The sequence below is a fragment of the Aulonocara sp. 'chitande type north' Nkhata Bay genome, linkage group LG11 (genome assembly GCF_057382095.1).
Source record: "Aulonocara sp. 'chitande type north' Nkhata Bay isolate Kocher_YH1m ecotype deep benthic linkage group LG11, A_spYH_male_GT1.1, whole genome shotgun sequence".
NCBI classification, from domain to species: Eukaryota; Metazoa; Chordata; class Actinopteri; order Cichliformes; family Cichlidae; genus Aulonocara; species Aulonocara sp. 'chitande type north' Nkhata Bay.
The window spans coordinates 19,896,741-19,916,226 of NC_141354.1; the positions used below are offsets into that span (position 1 = coordinate 19,896,741).

General features: G+C 37.3%; 2 protein-coding genes across 5 annotated transcripts in view; one reads left to right on the top strand and one right to left on the bottom strand.

The window, feature by feature from the left end:
- The first annotated feature begins 4,834 nt into the window (after positions 1–4,834).
- Positions 4,835–11,254, top strand: hapln2 (hyaluronan and proteoglycan link protein 2). 2 transcript variants are annotated; one of them, XM_086310973.1, is made up of 8 exons: positions 4,835–4,894; positions 5,442–5,658; positions 5,814–5,918; positions 6,607–6,963; positions 7,334–7,450; positions 7,541–7,723; positions 9,792–9,936; positions 10,526–10,718. In XM_086310973.1, the coding sequence occupies exons 2-8, from the start codon at positions 5,625–5,627 to the stop codon at positions 10,581–10,583; spliced, it is 999 nt and encodes a 332-aa protein (XP_086167099.1). In that variant the 5' UTR covers positions 4,835–4,894; positions 5,442–5,624; the 3' UTR covers positions 10,584–10,718. The 2 variants fall into 2 exon arrangements, with proteins under 2 accessions (XP_086167099.1, XP_086167098.1); XM_086310972.1 differs by lacking the exon at positions 9,792–9,936 and having other exon boundaries at positions 4,843–4,894; positions 10,526–11,254.
- A 1,926-nt stretch (positions 11,255–13,180) lies between these two features.
- The window catches only part of bcan (brevican), a 31,671-nt gene continuing 25,365 nt past the window's right edge, over positions 13,181–19,486 (bottom strand). For all 3 annotated transcript variants that reach the window (XM_086310977.1, XM_086310976.1, XM_086310974.1), the window contains 6 exons: positions 18,540–18,644; positions 18,270–18,428; positions 16,636–16,718; positions 16,317–16,461; positions 16,019–16,201; positions 13,181–14,389 (listed from right to left, as the gene is read on the bottom strand). In XM_086310977.1, coding sequence (XP_086167103.1) covers positions 14,274–14,389; positions 16,019–16,201; positions 16,317–16,461; positions 16,636–16,718; positions 18,270–18,428; positions 18,540–18,644 — 791 coding nt within the window. In that variant the 3' untranslated portion in view covers positions 13,181–14,273. The remainder of the gene's footprint in view (positions 14,390–16,018; positions 16,202–16,316; positions 16,462–16,635; positions 16,719–18,269; positions 18,429–18,539; positions 18,645–19,486) is intronic.

The following is a 19,486-nucleotide window of genomic DNA, read 5'->3' on the forward strand; positions in this document are numbered from 1 at the left end:
AGTAAGAATAAAATAGTCGACATAGTATGAAGCAGGGTATGCTTTAGGGTGTGGCTATTTTTGATGGACAATCCGCCGCTGCATGAGCATGCAGTGCTCCTTGGTTTCTCAGTCAGATCCACCTCTCACGCATCACATCCAGCTTTCGAGACGTCAAGGTGGAAATGACCAGAATGCTCAACTTGGTTGACATCACACTGGCTATTTTCATTGTTTAAATTCAGTCCATGTCACTCATCTGGATGTACAATATCATATTTTGCAAAATCTTCAATGATTTTTTTCTTTTTCATTATAATACCATGTGTTATACCTGCAGCACAAAATGTCTTGTCGCAGTGTAAAAGTGACAAAATATATGTCTTTAAATAGTAGCAATTAGTGGCAATCATTGCAGGAAATACTTAAAGGTTAAAAGGTAAATGATTGATATTTGAGCTGAAAATATCGACTATATATATACTAGTTACCTAAAGAGTGTCCCTACACACACACACACACACACACAAATAACGATTCTGCACTTTGTTGTTTTTGGTTTCCAGTTCTGGCATGAAACAACCTGGAGGTGCTCCATGCTCAAAGGGGGAAAAACATGTATGGGAACGTTAAGTTCTCTCTCTCATCTTTGCTGTGAGATTCATATCTACTTCTATGACTGTCGTATGTGTGTTACACAACTAACTCAGCTTGTGCCTCAGGCTCATTATTAAATCACTCCATTTAAAGGACAAGGGGTCAAACAACTCCTGTCGTTTTTAATATATTTATATTTAATATATTTTTTGTTGTATTATGTACAATGCTGTACAAAAGTATCCCCCCCCCCCCCCCCTTCTTGATATAATGCAGATAAAATGATAAAATGTCATTTTTAAATTATTATTTCATTTATGTTTCAGTGGTGAGGCTTCCCAGGAGTGGCCAGCTTATCAAAATTACTGACACTGACAAAATCCAGTGCTGATCAAAAAGAACACCAAGACATATCTCACATTTGTCAAACAAACAAACAAAAAAACCCTTCTTCATCTTGATGTTCCTCAAGACCTTTGGGAAAATATTCTGTGCAGTGCAAAACAAAAATTGAATTTTTTGGAAGCTTTGAGTCCTATTACATCTGGCTTAAGAACATCACACCAACACGCAAACATGGTGCTGGTAGTGTGATGGTGTGGGGTTACTTTATTGCTTTAGGACCTGAATGACTTGCTCTATCAGTGATTGGAAACACATCAGCAAGTCTACCTCTTATTAACTTCAAAAAGCAGTGTTAAGGACTGTAACAGTGTGTGCAGAAACTTGAAAATGTCTTTATATAAATAAATAAATGTGTAGCAGTTTTGTTGAAAGATTTTGTTCATCAAAACTAAGGAATGTTGAAGTGTGATAGGGTATGAGTACTCTCATTAGAATGAGGTATCTGAGCAGCCAACCAATGCATGATCCGCATCAGTGCTTCGAGACTAGCAAGTGTCACATGTCTTATATCGCAATAATCAGCATACCATGAAAACGTGATTTGTAGAAAATAATGGACAGAGTCAAATGACACACCACACCGATAACTTGACAACCATCAGCGTACTACAGAAGTGGCATTACGGGAATGTTTAAATGCTTACAGCACGCTACTTAAATATGACACTATCCTATTGACATTCCAAACGCAACCTTACACAACGTTAATTTGTATTGATGTGAAACAGTAACATCAGTGATAATGTGAAAGGAAAAATAAAGACACAGTCAGCGCGACTGGCACAGAGAACAAATATCCTATTCAAAGTCAATGTCGTTTTTTTTTTGTTTGTTTATTTAATTTTTACACAGTGCAAACAACAAGAAAATGCTGCTAAATGTTCACTGGTAACATTTGAGTCAACTGAGCATGGAAAATGTGAAGGGATGTGAATGGGTGAATGATAAGTATACAAAGATAAGTAAAGGACTGATAATAATGACTGGTGTTTCCATCCGGCAGCCTGCATGGTGTAAAATGTGTTTTGTTTCATGTAAAAACATTTGCCCTTACTGATGAACTCATCTAAAATTACAACCTGACTCTGTAGTACACCTCAGCTCTACATCTTACAAGCTTGTGTTTGTTTTAAGTACCAGCAACTTCATTTTCAGTGTAACAGTCAGTTGACATTTCCTGATAACTGTTTTCTAAGAAACAGTGTGTGCCCATATGGGGTTTATGGTTACAAGGACAGTGAAAGTTTACAAGGACCTCTGAAAGTAACAGGGAAAAAAACCTACATTATTTCTCCTAACAGCTGTCTGTGAAAAAGAGACATGTCACTTTTGGTCTCACACATTTCTGCTGTAAACTTATGCACATTACTTGGTGTAAAATTATACTAGCGCAGGAAAGGAGTGGAAAACAGCTTTCACATTTCTTATAAAAGATCATTATGCATTATGCCTCATAAGAATCAAAAGGTCAAAAGGTTTTATTTCAGACTCCTGGTACTTAGATGAAATGCAAAGACAAAAAAGCCACCTACACACAAGGAAGACACGGGAAACCTAGTCAGACAAGGAAGTGCCTCCAGTGACTCCTTAGCATTGGATTTTTTTTAAACTGTAAGGAAGGTAAATCTGTCACAAACTGTCACTCTCTGCAGTGGATTCAAGAAGAAGGGTATTTGTAAGTATGTTAGAAGTTAGGGTGATGTGTCTTTACATGAAGTTTCAGAAATGTTGGCAAAAAGTACATACTTTTACCATGAGGCACTTTCATGACCTCAGCACTTTTTCACAGATTTTGTCAACAGAGTCACGCATCAGTACTACATCAGGGCTGCAGGCAGGTCGACCAGCTCTCATATTAGCCCCACTCATCAACTCTAGATGGACTGAGTGGTTATCAAATGTGTAGAGATTAAAATGTTGAATGCTTTTAACTGACTCTGTGATTTGCAGCCCTGCTTAGAGCTTCAGAAGTAAATTGCGAAACACCAAAAACACATCCATCAACAAAATTGAAATGAACTGTCACAGAGTGCAAGAGCATTTACCTGCAGGCTTTAATAAGTAGCTTTGAGCCTTAGGCAGCTGCCGAGTATAAGAAAATGAGCCAAACAGTTGAAAAGTGAAAAAAAGAACAAAAATAGTTTTGTGAGGCTTTTTGAACTGTATATTTTTCAATAAAGAATAATTTAAAAAAAAGTTGAAAAATATAGATCACAGTTTGACGTAAAAAAAATGTATTAAAACTACCACATGATGGCACTATGACAAAATAAAGTTACTTATTGTCGTTATTATAGTTAAACTGCAGAGGGCAACATTTCTTTCTATGCAACATAAATTCACACTAACAGCACAAAGCCCTGCAAGCAATATTCAGCTATCTGTTACAATGCAACCAGAATCTGAAGAACAAATATCCTGATGATTTTTGATTTTCTGTTCTATGATAAATTGGTGTAGCTGCCCCAAAATGGCATAACATTGTGTTTTTATTCATAGACAGGAGATCAACACTCACAAAGACCATGAAAGGCTGCATTTTCATAGGAGTCCATACGCTTGATTAGCTGATCATCAACACGTGTGATCTCCTATATATACTGTAAGCAGGAGTATATGTAGTTTGCTGATCTGGAACATTCAGGTCTGTGTTAACACAATGCAAGACTCTTCATAGGCAGTTCACCCAAAAGAGGTTCTACAGCAGCGGTCCCCAACCCCTGGGCCTCGGACCGGTACCGGTCCGTGAGTCGTTTGGTACCAGGCCGTGAGAGTTAAGGCTGAGGTATGAAATGTATGGTTTTCAGGGTTTTTATCGGTTTTCAGCGTTATTTTGTTATCGTTTTTATCGTTAACTCGGTTTTCCTGGGTCTTTTCACGTGTGTTATGAATAAATCTTCTTTTTTTCGGTACCGGTACTAGTTTTATTTTGTTGTATTTATCCGCGACACCTTAAAGGCCGGTCCGTGAAAATATTGTCGGGCATAAACCGGTCCGTGGCGCAAAAAAGGTTGGGGACCGCTGTTCTACAGGATTTAGTTTGAATGCTAAATATTAAACCTATGAGAGAACAATTATAAAACAAGCCTGAATATATTGGACTTGTTGGAAGGGTTACCAGAAGAAAGCTTCTCTCTATTAGGAGCATGACAACATAGCATAGATTTGAAAACTTTGATTTGAATAAATCAAAAGACTTCTGGAACAGTGTTGTTTGGGGACACCAGCCACAGGACACATTGAGTCAACCATGAACTCTTCTGTATACCAGTAGAATGTGAGGCCAGGTAAAGCTTTTTTTTTCAGCAGGCAAAGTTACTGAAATAAGAAAGAATCAAAGAGTTGTAATCATCCAATCAAAGTGCAGAAGATAGCTGTGCACAAAAGAATACCTTCAAACCTTAACAAACTGAAGCAACGTAATGAATGCATTGGTACTGTATATGGAGAGAGTTCTGTAGAGCCACTTGGTTGTTGTCACCTAGAGGTGTTTGTGCGAATACTAATTGGAGGACATGAAAGAGTCCCATTGATGACGGAGCACAATAGGGAAGCAACACCAGCAAAAACAGAAGAATCCCATCATTTAATCTTTTTTTCCACATTGGACGCTGTTTGTGTGTCTCCTGCCTGCTGTCACTGTGTGGAGAACATAACCCTCACAATGCCGCCCTTGTGCCGAGGACCGTGGTGGAATAGGAAACTAGGTCCGACACAGCTTCCTCTCCCACTGCCCCCAGAGCCATGTGGGCAATAACAAAGATGGCTCAATGCGCACTATAGTGCTCTTTGGCAACGACCTTATGGGAAAGGTTAGAATACACAGGCTAACTTGTTGTCTACAGGGTTCAGAGATGGCTCATCACTCGGTGCACTTTATTGTACAATATGTTTTTTGACAGCACAAGAGAATGTAAGAAAAGTGTGCAGATTTGATCAAAGTTAATACTTTTCTTTGTTTTAATGTGTAATATTAAGGTTCTCCTTCTTAAGTGTTCTTAAGAAGCAACACACAAAACTCATCTTTGTATATATTCATTGTTTCTTCAGTCATCTAAAACAGGAATTGAATAAGATTATAGATACTTTGCTATCTGGTAATTGATCAATCAAGACATTGATGGACAATTAATAAATAATTCATTTATTCATGTTCTAAAGGTAACGTCTACCACTGACAGATTTAGTATGTGTCAGCTCGAACAAATCAGATAATGGCATGTTTTACAAATCAGTGTTTGCACCTTGACCTGCAACACCAAAATGTAGAATTTTAGGTGCTAATGCTGGTTTCATTCATAGTTATAATCCTCTGAGAAAACTTTTTGTTTTTCATATTTTGTCTCACATTTAATAAAAACAAAGAAAAAAAGACTATTAACGAAAACAAACACAAAAGCTTGTGAGTATCAGATCTTCGTATGGTTACAAGAGTCCAGTTTACACACTGTCGATTACAGAGTGGACCATATGACCAGAGCGAGGGAAGAGAGGGAGTAAGAGTTAGAGACCGATGACAGCTGAACATTTGATGATTGGACAGAGAACCCAACAGAGATAAATAGTAGAGAAACAAAGTCAAGCTTTATCCAGAGAATTTTCTGATTGGACACTGAAAACATCGTGCTGGAGGATGCTGGAGGATGACCGAACGGCTGTATCTTCTCAATTACGCAGGTTTTTGTCTTTGTCTTTGCCAATTTCTGATTTAAAATTTGGGAAACATATTGGACTGTAAAATGTACCACAATTTTTCTTAACTTAAAGTTTTATTGATGATGCCAGGCCATCTGTGACAACAAAATATTATTCTGTTTTCTCATGAAACACAGGAGGAGGAAGAGTGACACCCTTCATAATGAACTGTGCAGTGATTCTTTTATTGATATCAAGGTGCTTCACCTGGTCTTCAGCTTTATATACACCGGAGAGAGCAGGTAAAATCCCATTACTCTCACATGATGGGTGATGTTTTGGCAATGGTTTGCAGTTACATATTCATGTACTGACCTGAGATTACTTTACATACTTGTTAATTTACTGCCTAACGTACGTCATGTTTAATGATGCAATCTGTGAATTTATCTGTGTAACAGAAGAAAATGAATTCATATTTGATGATGTTACCAATATTGCCCAGTATTGAACTCCTGATTGGTTTGTCTTATGTAAAATGCAAATATAGGCTATATTTCATCTTCAGCACAGTATTTATTATGAGGAGAATATTTTTTATCAGTGCAGTGAAGTAAAGAAAAGAATATATGTTACTGTATACAATGTAGACGGCTACTTCTAGTCATAGATGGAGTGGAACTCAATCAGAGCACTTAAAGTGCATCAGGGAGAACTTGGGGGTTTAGTATCTTGCTCAAAGATACTAAACTTTCTGGTTGGTACTGACACGCTATCAATGCAAATATTTTTGCCAAAAATAGTGTCTTGTGAAGAAAATTTTAAAGCTTTAACCTGAAAGGGTAAAAATCTAACTTTTGCACTGCAGAAAAATTACACTGCACTGCTCGGTGTAGTGCAAACAAGTTGTTCTTTTACCCAAAAAGGTTGTCACATGGGAGGTTGATGTTAGTGTTCTATTTATGATGTTCGATTTTCTTTTGCCCACAGCTTCCAAGAAACTAAAGTATCTTCTTGAGCCGCCTGTGTCTGCAGACGTCACTGGTCAAAGAGGAGATAATGTCACCTTACCATGTATCCTCAGAACCAAACCCAGCCATTACAAGGTTAAATGGACAAAAATTGAACCAGAGAAGGTTGGACCAGAAAATATTATCATGATATCCAATGCACATGCATTCAAGCCATACGGCCATCTTGGACAGCGAGCTTCTCTGCGGAAGGCTCATGCCATGGACGCCTCCCTGCACCTCGGCCGTCTTGAGCTGGAAGATGAAGGCACGTATCGCTGTGAGCTGGTCAATGGCATTGAGGATGAGAGCGTCACCATTACTTTGAGGATTGAAGGTAAAATATTTTTTGTATCTGCTTTTCAGGATTTCGGCACATGTCTGATTATTCAATTATTCGTGTGGTATACACTAGCTAAAAAAGGCTATTTCTGGTAAAATAGTGGTTTGAGCTATTGGTGGGTCATGGGACAAAAACACACACATGAGAATAAAACTGATTTTTTTGTAAAGAAAATAAGGTTTACCCATGTTTTTATGGTTCAGCTTGGATATTTTTTTCTCCTGCTTATCAAGAAAAATAGTCTGAGAACCACTGATGTGAAAGATATACAGGCTATTTTGAAATGTTGTCATAGCTTCATAGGGGCACTCATTTTGCCAGGGCAGAGAAAAACCAGCACTGACAGCGGGCCTTCTCTTTGTAGGTGTGGTCTTCCCGTATCAGAGTAAAGATGGCCGTTACAGATTCAATTACCAAGAAGCAAAAGAGGCTTGTGCTGCGCAAGATGGCACATTAGCCACATACAGCCAGCTTTACAGAGGTACCCCACAAACTGTTCAAAGCATTTATTCCGAATCAACAAATGCTATCTACTGCTTGTCCAGCTTTATTATTTTGTCTCTTCCTGCAGCTTGGACTGAGGGTTTGGATTGGTGCAACGCAGGTTGGCTCCATGATGGCACTGTTCATTATCCGATTATTCACCCACGACCAGTTTGTGGAGGCGAGTTGCCTTCAGGCATCCGCAGTTATGGCCCAAAAGATAAAAACAATGATCGGTTTGATGCTTTTTGCTTCACTTCGCAGACATCTGGTAAGATAGGAAACAAACTTTTCTACTCTTCCATTTTTTTGTGTGGTTAAATATTTTTCAAATCTCAAACTGTTTGAAATATAGAATCACTGATCCAAATGCTATTATTTATTTATGTTGTAATACACTTGTTTAAAATCACAGCATCCTGCGTTTCATTTACAATCCTTCACATAAATTTCTTTTTGGGACACTGTATCTTCAGAAAGAACCAATGAGCAGAAGCCGAGAGAGTCACATAACAAGGCGTGGAAGTATTGAGAGGCTAGTGTGTGTTTGGTCTTCACATGGGAGTTCTTCAAAATAGAAAAGGAATCAAATAATACTAACTCTTTAAGAAATAATTTAACACCAGATAAAGTACAGAATGTCATACAACAGACTGTTTATAAAAGATGGACATAGACATTGTGACCATACCCAGTGGTTTTATATCCTCATTAGCCTTTTGACTCCTGGAATGTTGGTTTTGTGAAACCTAAAACAGCCTATTTTATTTGTGAGGGTGGAGTGTGAAGTTAATTTAACTCACCAAAACTAAAAAACAAGCTTCATGTACCACACAGCAACAAGTTATATTTTGTGTAATTCAATAAAAATGACCCAAGTTGTCTATATCAACACTTAACAAAACAAGTAAATTACTAAAATAGAAAAAAAAACTGTCACTCATCTTACAGCTGTTACCAGTTGAGAAACGGCCTTGTGTGACTTTTCCAAGAAATGCAGGTTTTAGCGCTTTTAAGCTGGCTTCCTCATCCTGCCTTAGGCACTCCTGTAGGCTGTATGCACTCTTGGTTACACTCGTAATTATGAGAAAACAATTCTGAACTTCTATGAGTCAAAGTGACAAAATAAACTGACTCAACCCACAGTACTTTTGATGAATCCTTAGAAAATATAATATTTTTTGTATACAGTTATACAGTGTTTAACAAATGTATTAAACTGCCAGAAAAAAAGTCATAAAAACAAGAAAATTCAAAATTCAAAAATCTATGCAGTGATCATTTTAAAAAAGAGTTCCCCCTTTAGAAACCCGAGCAGTGCACCTCAAACACACCCAGATCCCAGAAAGTCACCACACTTTGGATTTCTTGGTGACGCCAGTAGAGCCATGGTCTACAGGGTGTTGCTTCTTAATTTTTTATTGATGATTGTTTATGTTTGAGTGCAGTGATACTGAATCCAGATTCTCAGTAGAAACAATCTGCCCTTTAATACCTACCACACAAAAGCAGTATTGATAGTAGGTGCTGTTGTGACTAGTGATGGGTGAATGAAATGGCTCTTAGAGCCGGGTCTTTGAAGTGAACGATGCGAGCCGGCTCCTTATTGGGAGCCGTGGGTTTTTTTCTTTCTCTTGCCCTCTCTTTCACTTTTTTTTGCTTTACGCTGCAAGTCACCCTTGTGTTTGCGCTGAGCAGAGACGCCAAACAGGGACTTGCGTTTGCGCCCCTCTGCTCAGCGCTGAGCTGAGCTGAGGGGGCGGGGACGGTAGTTACACTCGCAACAGCAGTAGCACACAACAAGAGCAGGAGGGAAAGAAAGACAGCCGGGAGCAACAACAAGAGACAACACCGTCACATTGGAAAGGTACAGTAAAGTAAATGAGTGACACCAAGAAAAGAAGCAAAGTCTGGAACCATTTCAATCGTATTGACAAAACAAAGGCAGAGTGTAGAGTCTACAAGAAAAGGATATCATATAGAGCTCCACAAACAACATGCACAGGCACCTAAGAACTGTCCACCCATCAGTGCAATGGGAAGATAAAACGCAGTCAGTTGAGTGTGATATTAATATTTCTAAATGCCAACCTTTCCCTTAATTAAAGATCTGGGCGTTCTTTTTTTCCCCCTTTTTTCCCATATTTTAATTTATATTTTACTGTGTTGTGGTTTGCAGTGTTTTGTGTTGTTTCACTTTAAATTTGTTTAAAAGGAAAAAGCTGAAAATTTAAGTAGTTAAAAGTTGAAATGTATGAAATGTAAATAGTTGGTTTTTGTATTTTATAATTTATTTATTACATTTTATGTGGAGTGAATAAATAAAAGTATATTTACAGTGACCCCTAGAGACAAAGCACGTACAAACTCCAAAACACAACGGAAGTGCTCCAGGATGCTAGGAGCTGTGTTGAGCTTTTGTTACCTAGTGGCTACACAAGCCAGGAAGTACCAACAATCGGATTGGGTGTGTGGTAGTAACAGGTAAATGAACTTTTTTTAAAAATTATTTGAATATATATATATATATATATATATATATATATATATATATATATATATATGTGTGTGTGTGTGAGTGTTTGTGTATTAATATTGTGCTTTGGAGTTTGTACGTGTTTCGTCTCTAGGGGTCCCCATAAATATTTATATATAAACATACATAAAGAAAACCACGTTTTTTTACATTACTAATTCCTTTTGTGCATAATTTTATATTGTTGTTGATAATTAATTAATTAAAGCAACAAAACAACCTGAAGAGCCGGTTGGGAGCCAAAAGAGCCAGCTCTTTTTAGTGAGCCGAGCCGAAAGAGCCGGATCTCTAAAAAGAGCCGGAAATCCCATCACTTGTTGTGACATGATGGAAACATGTTCAGTGGGAAAATGCTTGTTTGTCTCTCCAGCTGGAAAGCCCTACTGATACTCCCACTCTTACTGTTGAAAATATGACAGACATGTTTGGACTTGTAAAACAACAAGGACATTTAAATAGTTGCATATTTTCTTTTTGTCAGCATTTAAATAATTACTTATTCTCTATATCTCCTACAAATGTTTCCTGCTCCCACAGGCTCCGTCTTCTACATAGCTGGGGCTTTCTCCTTCGAACAGGCCGGACACACTTGTAAAAATCAGGGAGCTGAGATGGCATTGGTCGGCCAGCTTTATGCTGCCTGGCATTTCCATAACTTTGACCAGTGCAATGCCGGTTGGTTAAAAGATGGCAGTGTTCGGTTTCCCATCAGTAACCCCAGGGAGCGCTGTGGAGGCATTCCAGAGGCAGGAGTACGGTCATTTGGATTCCCAGACAAGAACACACATGTTTACGGGGTCTATTGCTATAGGTAATCCAAAAGCACGAGCAAGAAAGACAGAGAGACCTGAGAGACCACAATACATGTGTATACAGCTTTATATACCAAAAGATTGTCCCAAATAAGAAAGTTCATATCTGAGGCTACAGACACGTTGCACTATTGTTATTTTCAACATTATAGTAAAGTAACTATGAGTGGGTATAATAATGATTAAAAATAACTAAAAGAATGAAAGTTCAAGGAAAGTTCAACAACTAGTAGATTGCAGGTAAATGTTATAAAATAATGTTTATATGCACAATCATCTATCACTAAGCCTTTAATAATAACAGCTCTGCAAACACGTGATGTGTCTACTTAACATAACTCTTGCTTTTATATGAGCATACTCTAATGAGAATAAACACAAAGGATAAACTGATTTATGTGTAAATTAATGACACATAATTTAATTTGCTGAATAAAAAGATGACCTGTTATCAGTTTGGATGTTTTTGTATATTTTTTTCCTTACTTTCCAAAAATATCTCAGCTGCTGGAGCCTCTGTCCTTATTTATCATAGAGTGCCTGGATGTAGCCTAACTTTAAAATACTCATTTTTGACATGCATCTAGATGCCATCAGTCGTTGGAATATAAATGAAGAAAGGAGTAGCCTCTTTCTAAACTGCACAGATAAGGTCATGATGTCAAGTTGTTAATGATTTAAAGTAGCAGCAACCAGTTAAATTGCAGTTTACTGTTAAGTTTTCAGTTTCAGTTTAGCTGCTAGGTTTCAATGTGGGTCCAAGGGTGCAAGGGAAAGCTTCCTGCCTCAACAATGCATTGAAAGAAAATATTAAAGCAAGGAGGGACTTATTTAATGAGCCTTGCAATAGAAGTTAAAATAACAGGAATTATACATTTTTACACATATTTATGAAAAATATATAAAATAAAATAAAATATAGCAGTGATCTGCTTTCCTATTAAATCTCTAATGAGTACCGAGACAACCTGGTAGCTTTATGCATTTGTCTACATGAAATTTCTCTGATTTCAGGGTTGGTACTTTCCCTCATCTAAAGAAATACCAAAATTAAAGGGAATCACTGATGTCCCCTTCAAGAAAACGTTAACATAGTTTCCACATGGTGTTTAAATCAGTTAGACATGTTAGAAAACAAAACAAACTGCATCTGATTAAATCTGGAGCTAGTGTGACTCACGCTTTAATGTGACCTTATCTACATGTAAACTGTATCTATACATTCTTAAGTGATATAAAAAGAAATTTCCAAAGAAGTTCCCACCTCTTCCTCTTATCTCTGCCTTCAAGCAAGAAAACAACAACAGATGAACCAGTCCTGTGAACACAGAAGAAAAGGAAGAGCCCAAACAAAAGGGTTACTCCAGGACAGTCCCACTGTCCTGGAGTAACCCTTTTGGCCCACAACATATTACCCACAACATAATCGTGTTTCACCTTTATTAAAGGTGGCCCACAACATATTACTCCATATTGTTTGGATCAATGGATAAATTTGTCATCAGTGGGCAATCAGTGGGCAATCCTATGGCTACAAATGAGAGAAACTTAAATATTCACACTGTTTTTGAGACATAACGTCTTTAGCAATAAACCACTTGACAACAACGCTGATCATGTTTGGGGTTTTTTTTTGTTGCTTTTTTATGTTCACTGTATTTAATGTTGTGGTTAGTTTCGTTTGCTATTATAACTAATATTACATGGAAGATATTTCTCAGTTGCAAGATTCTTCAAATTCAAATATTGTATCGCAAAATATACAGTTGACTCACAGTCAAGTGAGTAGCCAAGTCTAAGCAAAGAATTTCCAAATCTTCGTTGCAATCTTGCTTGTTGTGTTGACAATTTAATCACATTGTCTAAAGACTAACACTACACATTGCCTTGACTTGCCATTTTTAAGTTTGCTTTTCAAGCCCACACATTTTTTTGTAACCTATAAGGATCTTGCTACAGAGTATACCACATAATTTCCTTTTATCTGAGATGCACTGCAATTTGAGATCTACTACCCACTTTCAGTGAAAACAGAACGCACATGAAATCCCTTTTTTAATAAAGGTGAAAGGTGAAACAAGATTGTGTGTTTGGAAATCAGCAAAGTTATAGCAGCTTCAAGAGCAATTTATAAAAGTAAAAAAATGTGTCCATTTAATGAGCAGTTACATGCTCTTTCTCCCAGTAAAGAAGCATTGTGCTATATTAGAACAGAATAGCAGCACTTCCTCGAGTGCAGCTACTCTAAGACCTCATTTGAATTTCTTTGATCGTTAGATATGTGTGAGCTATCTTAGGTTTGACACATCAGGTGGAGTTTTCAATATTAAAATTCACAGAAAACCTTCACTCATAAAGAAAAACAAGAAATCCATCAGACTGTAAGAACAACAGATTTTAGTGAATGTCAGACCAGCTGATGCTGACAATCAATTCACACTTTGCTACATTTAACACCTATCAGAAACTCATCAAACTATCATGAACAGCAGTTTGTTACAAATATGTTAAAATTACAGTGTGTGGTAGCAGCAGTCAAATTCAAGAATTCAACATTGTCAACAGGTTGATTTCAATGTCTGCTATCGTCACCTAAAACACAACAAAGGCCAGCTACAGAACGGCTGATTGTGAAAGTAAGTTACATCAGTAACAGTGTTACTAAGTCATAACTGGCTACAGTTACTGGTTCATAAATATTCCTTGATCTCTTAGCCGCCCATATCGTATTAACAGCTTGGGTCAAAAAAAATCTTTCTATATCATCTACTTGGTACTTGGTTTCCATTTGATTTGGTGTATTTCAGGTATTACAGGCTAATCATCATACATAGATACGCAAGACCTAATTGTTTCCATAATCTACAATTATTGTTCTAATTATACAACAGATCTCTCATCTTCTAACTGATTCTAATTGATTTGTATAAAAGTTGTCCACCTGCTTAAAAGTTGTCCTTCTGTATTAAAAGTAAGAATGTATTTCTTCCATACATACGCTAGCAAAAAATAGATTTTTTTTTTCTTTTTAAACAGAAACCCATTTATTCAAAAAAGGAGGCGGATGATTGTTGCACCAAAGTGTCGTCTACTGATCCAAAATGCGTGTTGGATCCTACTTTATCTTTTGATAAGGTTCACTGGAAAATTATTCTGGGAATCATATTTTTTTCCATGCATGTCTAGATCGAACTTCATATTTAAACAATATGAACAGATTTTCCTTGATTTCACAAACATTTTAGACACGCTTTGGTCAACACTGTAAAACGCATATTTAGATTAGAGCACTTTTCCAGAATTGTCCATTATTGCAGGAACTGTAACCTTGAGATGATGTTAAAATGAGCAACTTGTTTTATTCGGGGCAATTTAATGCAGAAACTGGGCAGGACTAACTTATAAGAAACAAGAAAAGTGTGAAAACAGGAGAAGGAATGTTTGATTTTTGCTTTAAATAAGGCAGGGTGGCTTTAAACATTCCAGTTAATGTCCCAGTAGAGCGGGGCTGCTTTCTCTGTGGCTGTACCCATGGCCTCCTCGCGCTGCTCAGCATGTACGGTAACTAGGTCCTCTTCTTCTGAATGAGCTAAATGTGTAAGGAAACAGGGAAAAAAGAAATGATTGCAGAGATTAAAAGACTGATTTACCATATTTTTAGGACTTTTTTCCATGTAAGCTGCTTTAGATTAGTTTGCTCTCTATAATCTTTGTATAAATGAGCTTCCTGTACTCAGCTGACACTCCTACAGCCTCATAATTAGGGATGGGTATCAAAAACCGGTTCTCGTTGAGAACCGGTCCCACTGTTTCAATTCCTTGGAATTGTTTGCCATTTTTGCAAAGGATTCCCTTATCAATTCCAGTCGCCCCAAATGACGTCACCACATTGCGGAGCATCATTTACCTGGCAGGAAACATGGCGGCTCAAACGCTCAAAAGTTTGATTATGCTTTACGAGAACGGATGACATCAGGGCAACTTGCAATACTTGCAAAGTAGATATTTCATTTAAGGGAGGAAACACTACGAATATGCAAAAGCATTTGCTCACAAAACACACGATGACCTTAAATGAATGTCATGTTTTTAATTCCACTCCGGACTCGTGAATCTCAACCCAGCAGCAGCGGTAACGTTTGCACGTCCTCTCCCGTTAATGCGGCAGGTAAATAATCAACTAACAGTGCATATTATGTTAGCGCGATCTGCCTTATTACAAAACCTGCCATTACTGTGCATTTAGGTGACCATGATGAGAGAGACAGACAGAGTCTGGCTCAGATGCTGGCAGTTCTCGCTGCAGTCTACCGGTAGCGTCTCCTTTCAGGCCAGGATAGACGAATGTCACCGAGCAGTGACTAAGTTTGTGCTTAAAGGCTTGCACCCATTTGCCACAGCAGATGCCCCGATTTTCGGTAAGTGAATGTGTTTAATTGTAGGCAGGGACGTTACTGGATATTCTTGTGTAATTGCTACAAAATAATTTATGTTATACTTTGTTATTGCTACAGAAGAATATTTATTTTATTATTTTACATTTACAATTTTTTTCCTGGGGACCCTGTGACACCCCATTGAAGAGCCACAGGCTGGATCTCTTAAGATCTCACTGTTGGGTTTGTAAGGCCATGTTACTCCTAAATTTCTATCTTATTCAAAGAGAAGATATAAAACAAAGTTCTAAGCTATTCGACCTTAGTGTTCTCCTTTTTTAAAAAGAATCGATAAGAGAATCGATAAAGAATCGAATCATTAAACAGAATCGAAAATGGAATCGGAATCGTGAAAATCTTATCAATACCCATCCCTACTCATAGTGGACAGTCTCAGCTGAATCTAAGATATTCTTTCTTGCCCAAAGTTGGTATGTTCAGTACACCTTAACACCTGCAGACACTTTCTTTTAGTCCCACTCTTGGCCATTATGTCACGTTACTTCTTGTACTACAGAGGTCAATACATGCATGTCTGATTTTCTATTATATTGTTCACTCAGACTGAAAAAATATCTTTTTTAGGGACTAAAAATAGAGCAATATTTCACTGATCTGATATCTGAAGATATTCTGTTGTAAGGCTTTTAGGTAAAAAAAAATATCAGAAAAGTGCTTTTGTATGTAATTTACATTATAGTCACATATTACATTGCAGAAGCACGTGACTGTTTTATAGTAATAGGTGTAACTAATCATGCTCAGACATATGATGGACTTACTTGGCATGCAGGTAATTTGAGGCTCTTCCCACTGGCCACCTGGCAGGCATTTAATGACAGGATTCATTTTCTGGACAAAATCCTCTTCACAGTAGTATCGCACTTTGGTGTTTGTCTCGTAACGCAACCGCTTTTTCCCAAACACCTTGGCATGGGGAACATGGGGGGGCTCACCACAGGAGGCTGTTGGAAACCACTTTGAGTCTTAGATCTTTACTCTTTTTTTTTTCTTTTTTTTTTTTAGAAAAGGAGTTTAAAAAAGAAGGAATTAGGGGAGATTAAAATGAGGTGAACTCACTGACGCCCTTCTTGCAGGTGTATGACAAGTGGTAGTTGCATGGCACGTCGCTCCAGCGGCCTCCATCATGCCACACCATCACCGCACAGTCCTCACCAGACAGGAAGTAGCTGTCAGGCTGCCCTTTGTACCAGTTTTCATAGAGCTGACAAAGAGAAGTGAGCAGATTTGAAATTACATAGTAATCTGGTTGATTGTGCTCTCATTCTCACAGTCATAAATCAGGTGACTAAACAAACCAAATGTAAGAAAATCATGTTAAACAGCTGATAAATCCTCTGAATCTCAAACATGTCAGGTCAAAACTAATAAAACTCACCAGTGGGTTTCCATCTGACCAGCGGAAATCTCCCTCAATGGTTCTGTCATTTAGTCCAATCCACTGATATTCTCTGTATTTTTCTAAAATTAGCATAAGAATATATGTATTATATATATTGTTTATTAAGTCATTGCACTTTTTTAGGACAATTTGTAGACAGTTTTCTGTTTGTTGCCATTTTTTTTTTCAAATTAGTAAACCCTATTTTTACTTCTGAGAAACACTGCCACTCTAAGATGCTCGTCTTATATCCAATCACCTTTTGCCAATTAACCTAATTAAATTATGTTTGTCCAGCTGTTTCTGTGTTGTACTGTGAATAATGCACTTTATGACATTTGCAAATCATTCTGTTTTTATTTACATTTTACACAGCATCACAACTTTTTGTTGTGATAAAAAAAATGCTTCATGTTCCCAATGTAACATTTATCCACAGCATGTAAACAATATACTAATATATTTTCACACTTAAACTGTTTGTCAGCAACAATAATTTGAATTAAAGTATGTTTTGTGAGAAAATTATGAAAGAAAAAAATCTTTTGTGGTACACATTCCTGCTTTAAAGTTCTCTGCTGTTTTGGGAAGCCGGCTGCTTTTCACATCCTTACATAAGAGTATCAGTTAATAGGATCAGTGCCCACTGCCTGCCGAGCACAAGGAGCCGCCACCACAGCGATGTCAGATAACGATGTCATCGCCCCTTAGCAAGACAAAATACCAACAGCAGCTGTGAGTCACTGCCATGTTCTTGGAAAGAAAAACAAATTCCAAGTGATGAAAGACACGAGAGGTTATTGTTGTGTCTTGTCTGGAGAAAATCTCAGCGTCTCGTTCCTAAAACAAACTCATGACTTTTCATTTTTTAACAGTTTGACTCATGTTGAAGCATGAAAAGTGACTGGTTTGACACCTGCCTCTGCATGGCAAGGCACAAAACCCAACTGCACAAAACCCAAAGAGAACTCAGCTATTAGAAACAACAAAATTCATACTGTCCTTTGATTGGGAATGTGACTGTTTTTTACAATGAATTTTAGATTTTATGCGTGGAGAACAAAATATATTATGCATTACTGACCACTGTGCCAGCATCTACCGACGTTTCTCCACCTCGATTAGGTTACGGACATTTGAAACAAATGAACAAAAATATTTGTACTTATTTCAGTAACTAAACTTAACAAGTACCATTAAGTTTTTCATGGGAGCAACCCTCATACTCAACTCTGCTGCTCAACCCACACATGTGGGGAAATAAACAGGTTTTCCAACTGTATAGGACTTACTGCCACAAAGCATTATTACAACAAAGAAATAAATGACCAAATACATACTTTCTTACTTTTTGTGACAGGTTTATTTTTTAATGTTGTGTAATTCAGTGTATGCTTCTTAGACATGAATTGCATTTTTCAAGTAAGTATTTCAAAGCTTTGCAAGATTACCCAGGGCAAACATTAAAAATATACAGACAATCTAAAACTTTGTCATCATTATTTGTGTGATATACTTGACGTTTCTTCAGCTTCAAGAAGTAACATTTAACTCGTGCAGTCAAATGATGTTTTTGCTTCCTGATTACAAAATCTTTGATAATCATATGAGTCACTTGAGTCATGTTTTACCATTGATGTAGTCCTGCTCCTCAGGAGTCATGACAGAGAGCAGATGCCCGCCGCACATCCGACAGTGCTGCTCAGCTGCCTCCCAGCTCTGCCGCTTGCTAAAATGACGATAACAATATCCTTGAAATTTCTCCCAGCCTGGCTCACACATCTCCAGGTCTGAGACAGAAGAAAGGACAGAAAAATATCAAGAAATGTATTAAGTCTGAAAAAGTAGAAAGGTTGGCTTATGTTTGGAAGATTGTACATCTGTATTTTATGGTGCTATACCTTTCTGGCAAAAGTCTCCTCCATAACCAGGTAGACAAAAGCATCTTAACGATTCACCGTCAACACAAGTGCCTCCATTCAAACAGGGATTCTCCAAGCAGGAGTCTGTAGATATGAGAAATGACAGTTATAACAGAGATCCAGAAATATTTCAGATGTGTGCATTATTCTGTATCTGTGAAACTAATATTTATGAAATTTAAAAAAACTGCATACTTTATTCATTGTATTAAATTGTCAGAGTCCATGTATACAAACATTAATTTCCCAGCTGTTTTCTATGTTAATGGGGATAAAATTGCATATATGTGTCTTATTTTATTGACAATTATACAACTTATTGCTTAAAAACTCAAAATACACTTAAAAAAAGGAACAGATTATAAAGATAAAACTGCTCAATTGACTAGTAGGCTGTCTGATTTTCAAATGTAAAACCCCTTCAAAGACACACCAGCAGAGGGAGCTGTTGCCTCAAACATGGTTTCTCCAAATTAGTTTCCAGTATTTACTCTGTTAGTCAAATTTTAATATTGCAAGTCATTTAATGTCATTTTAAAAATGGGTTTCTTTAAAAAAAAAAAAAAAAACAATCTAACATTTTTAATTCCCTGAAGTGATCCTGCACATTAAGAAAGAACATCCTTCATTCCAGACTTACACATGAAATACAATATTTGAACTATAACTACAACAAAATCAACTCAAGGGATTTATGAGTCCGTGATGACATGACCTGGCTGTTCTTCACACTAAAATAACGAAATTATGTAAATAACAAATCTAATCTAAACTAATAACTGATCCATCCGTTGAGTTGCGTCAGCCTGAAGTCTTAAACCAGCAGTATAGGACTGGGCTATTTGATGAAAATCTAATATCGATATATTTTGGGGGGCTCTATCACAATGCACGATATATATCGCAATATGTCTTGAGCCGCAGTG

What these genes read in the sequence shown, in the direction of transcription:
- hapln2 (XM_086310972.1), top strand. Translation starts at nt 5,625, where the DNA reads ATGACCGAACGGCTGTATCTTCTCAATTACGCAG. An exon ending in GTATCTTCTCAATTACGCAG is followed by an intron (nt 5,659 to 5,813) that starts GTTTTTGTCTTT and finishes CATGAAACACAG; the next exon opens with GAGGAGGAAGAGTGACACCC. An exon ending in ATACAGCCAGCTTTACAGAG is followed by an intron (nt 7,451 to 7,540) that starts GTACCCCACAAA and finishes CTCTTCCTGCAG; the next exon opens with CTTGGACTGAGGGTTTGGAT.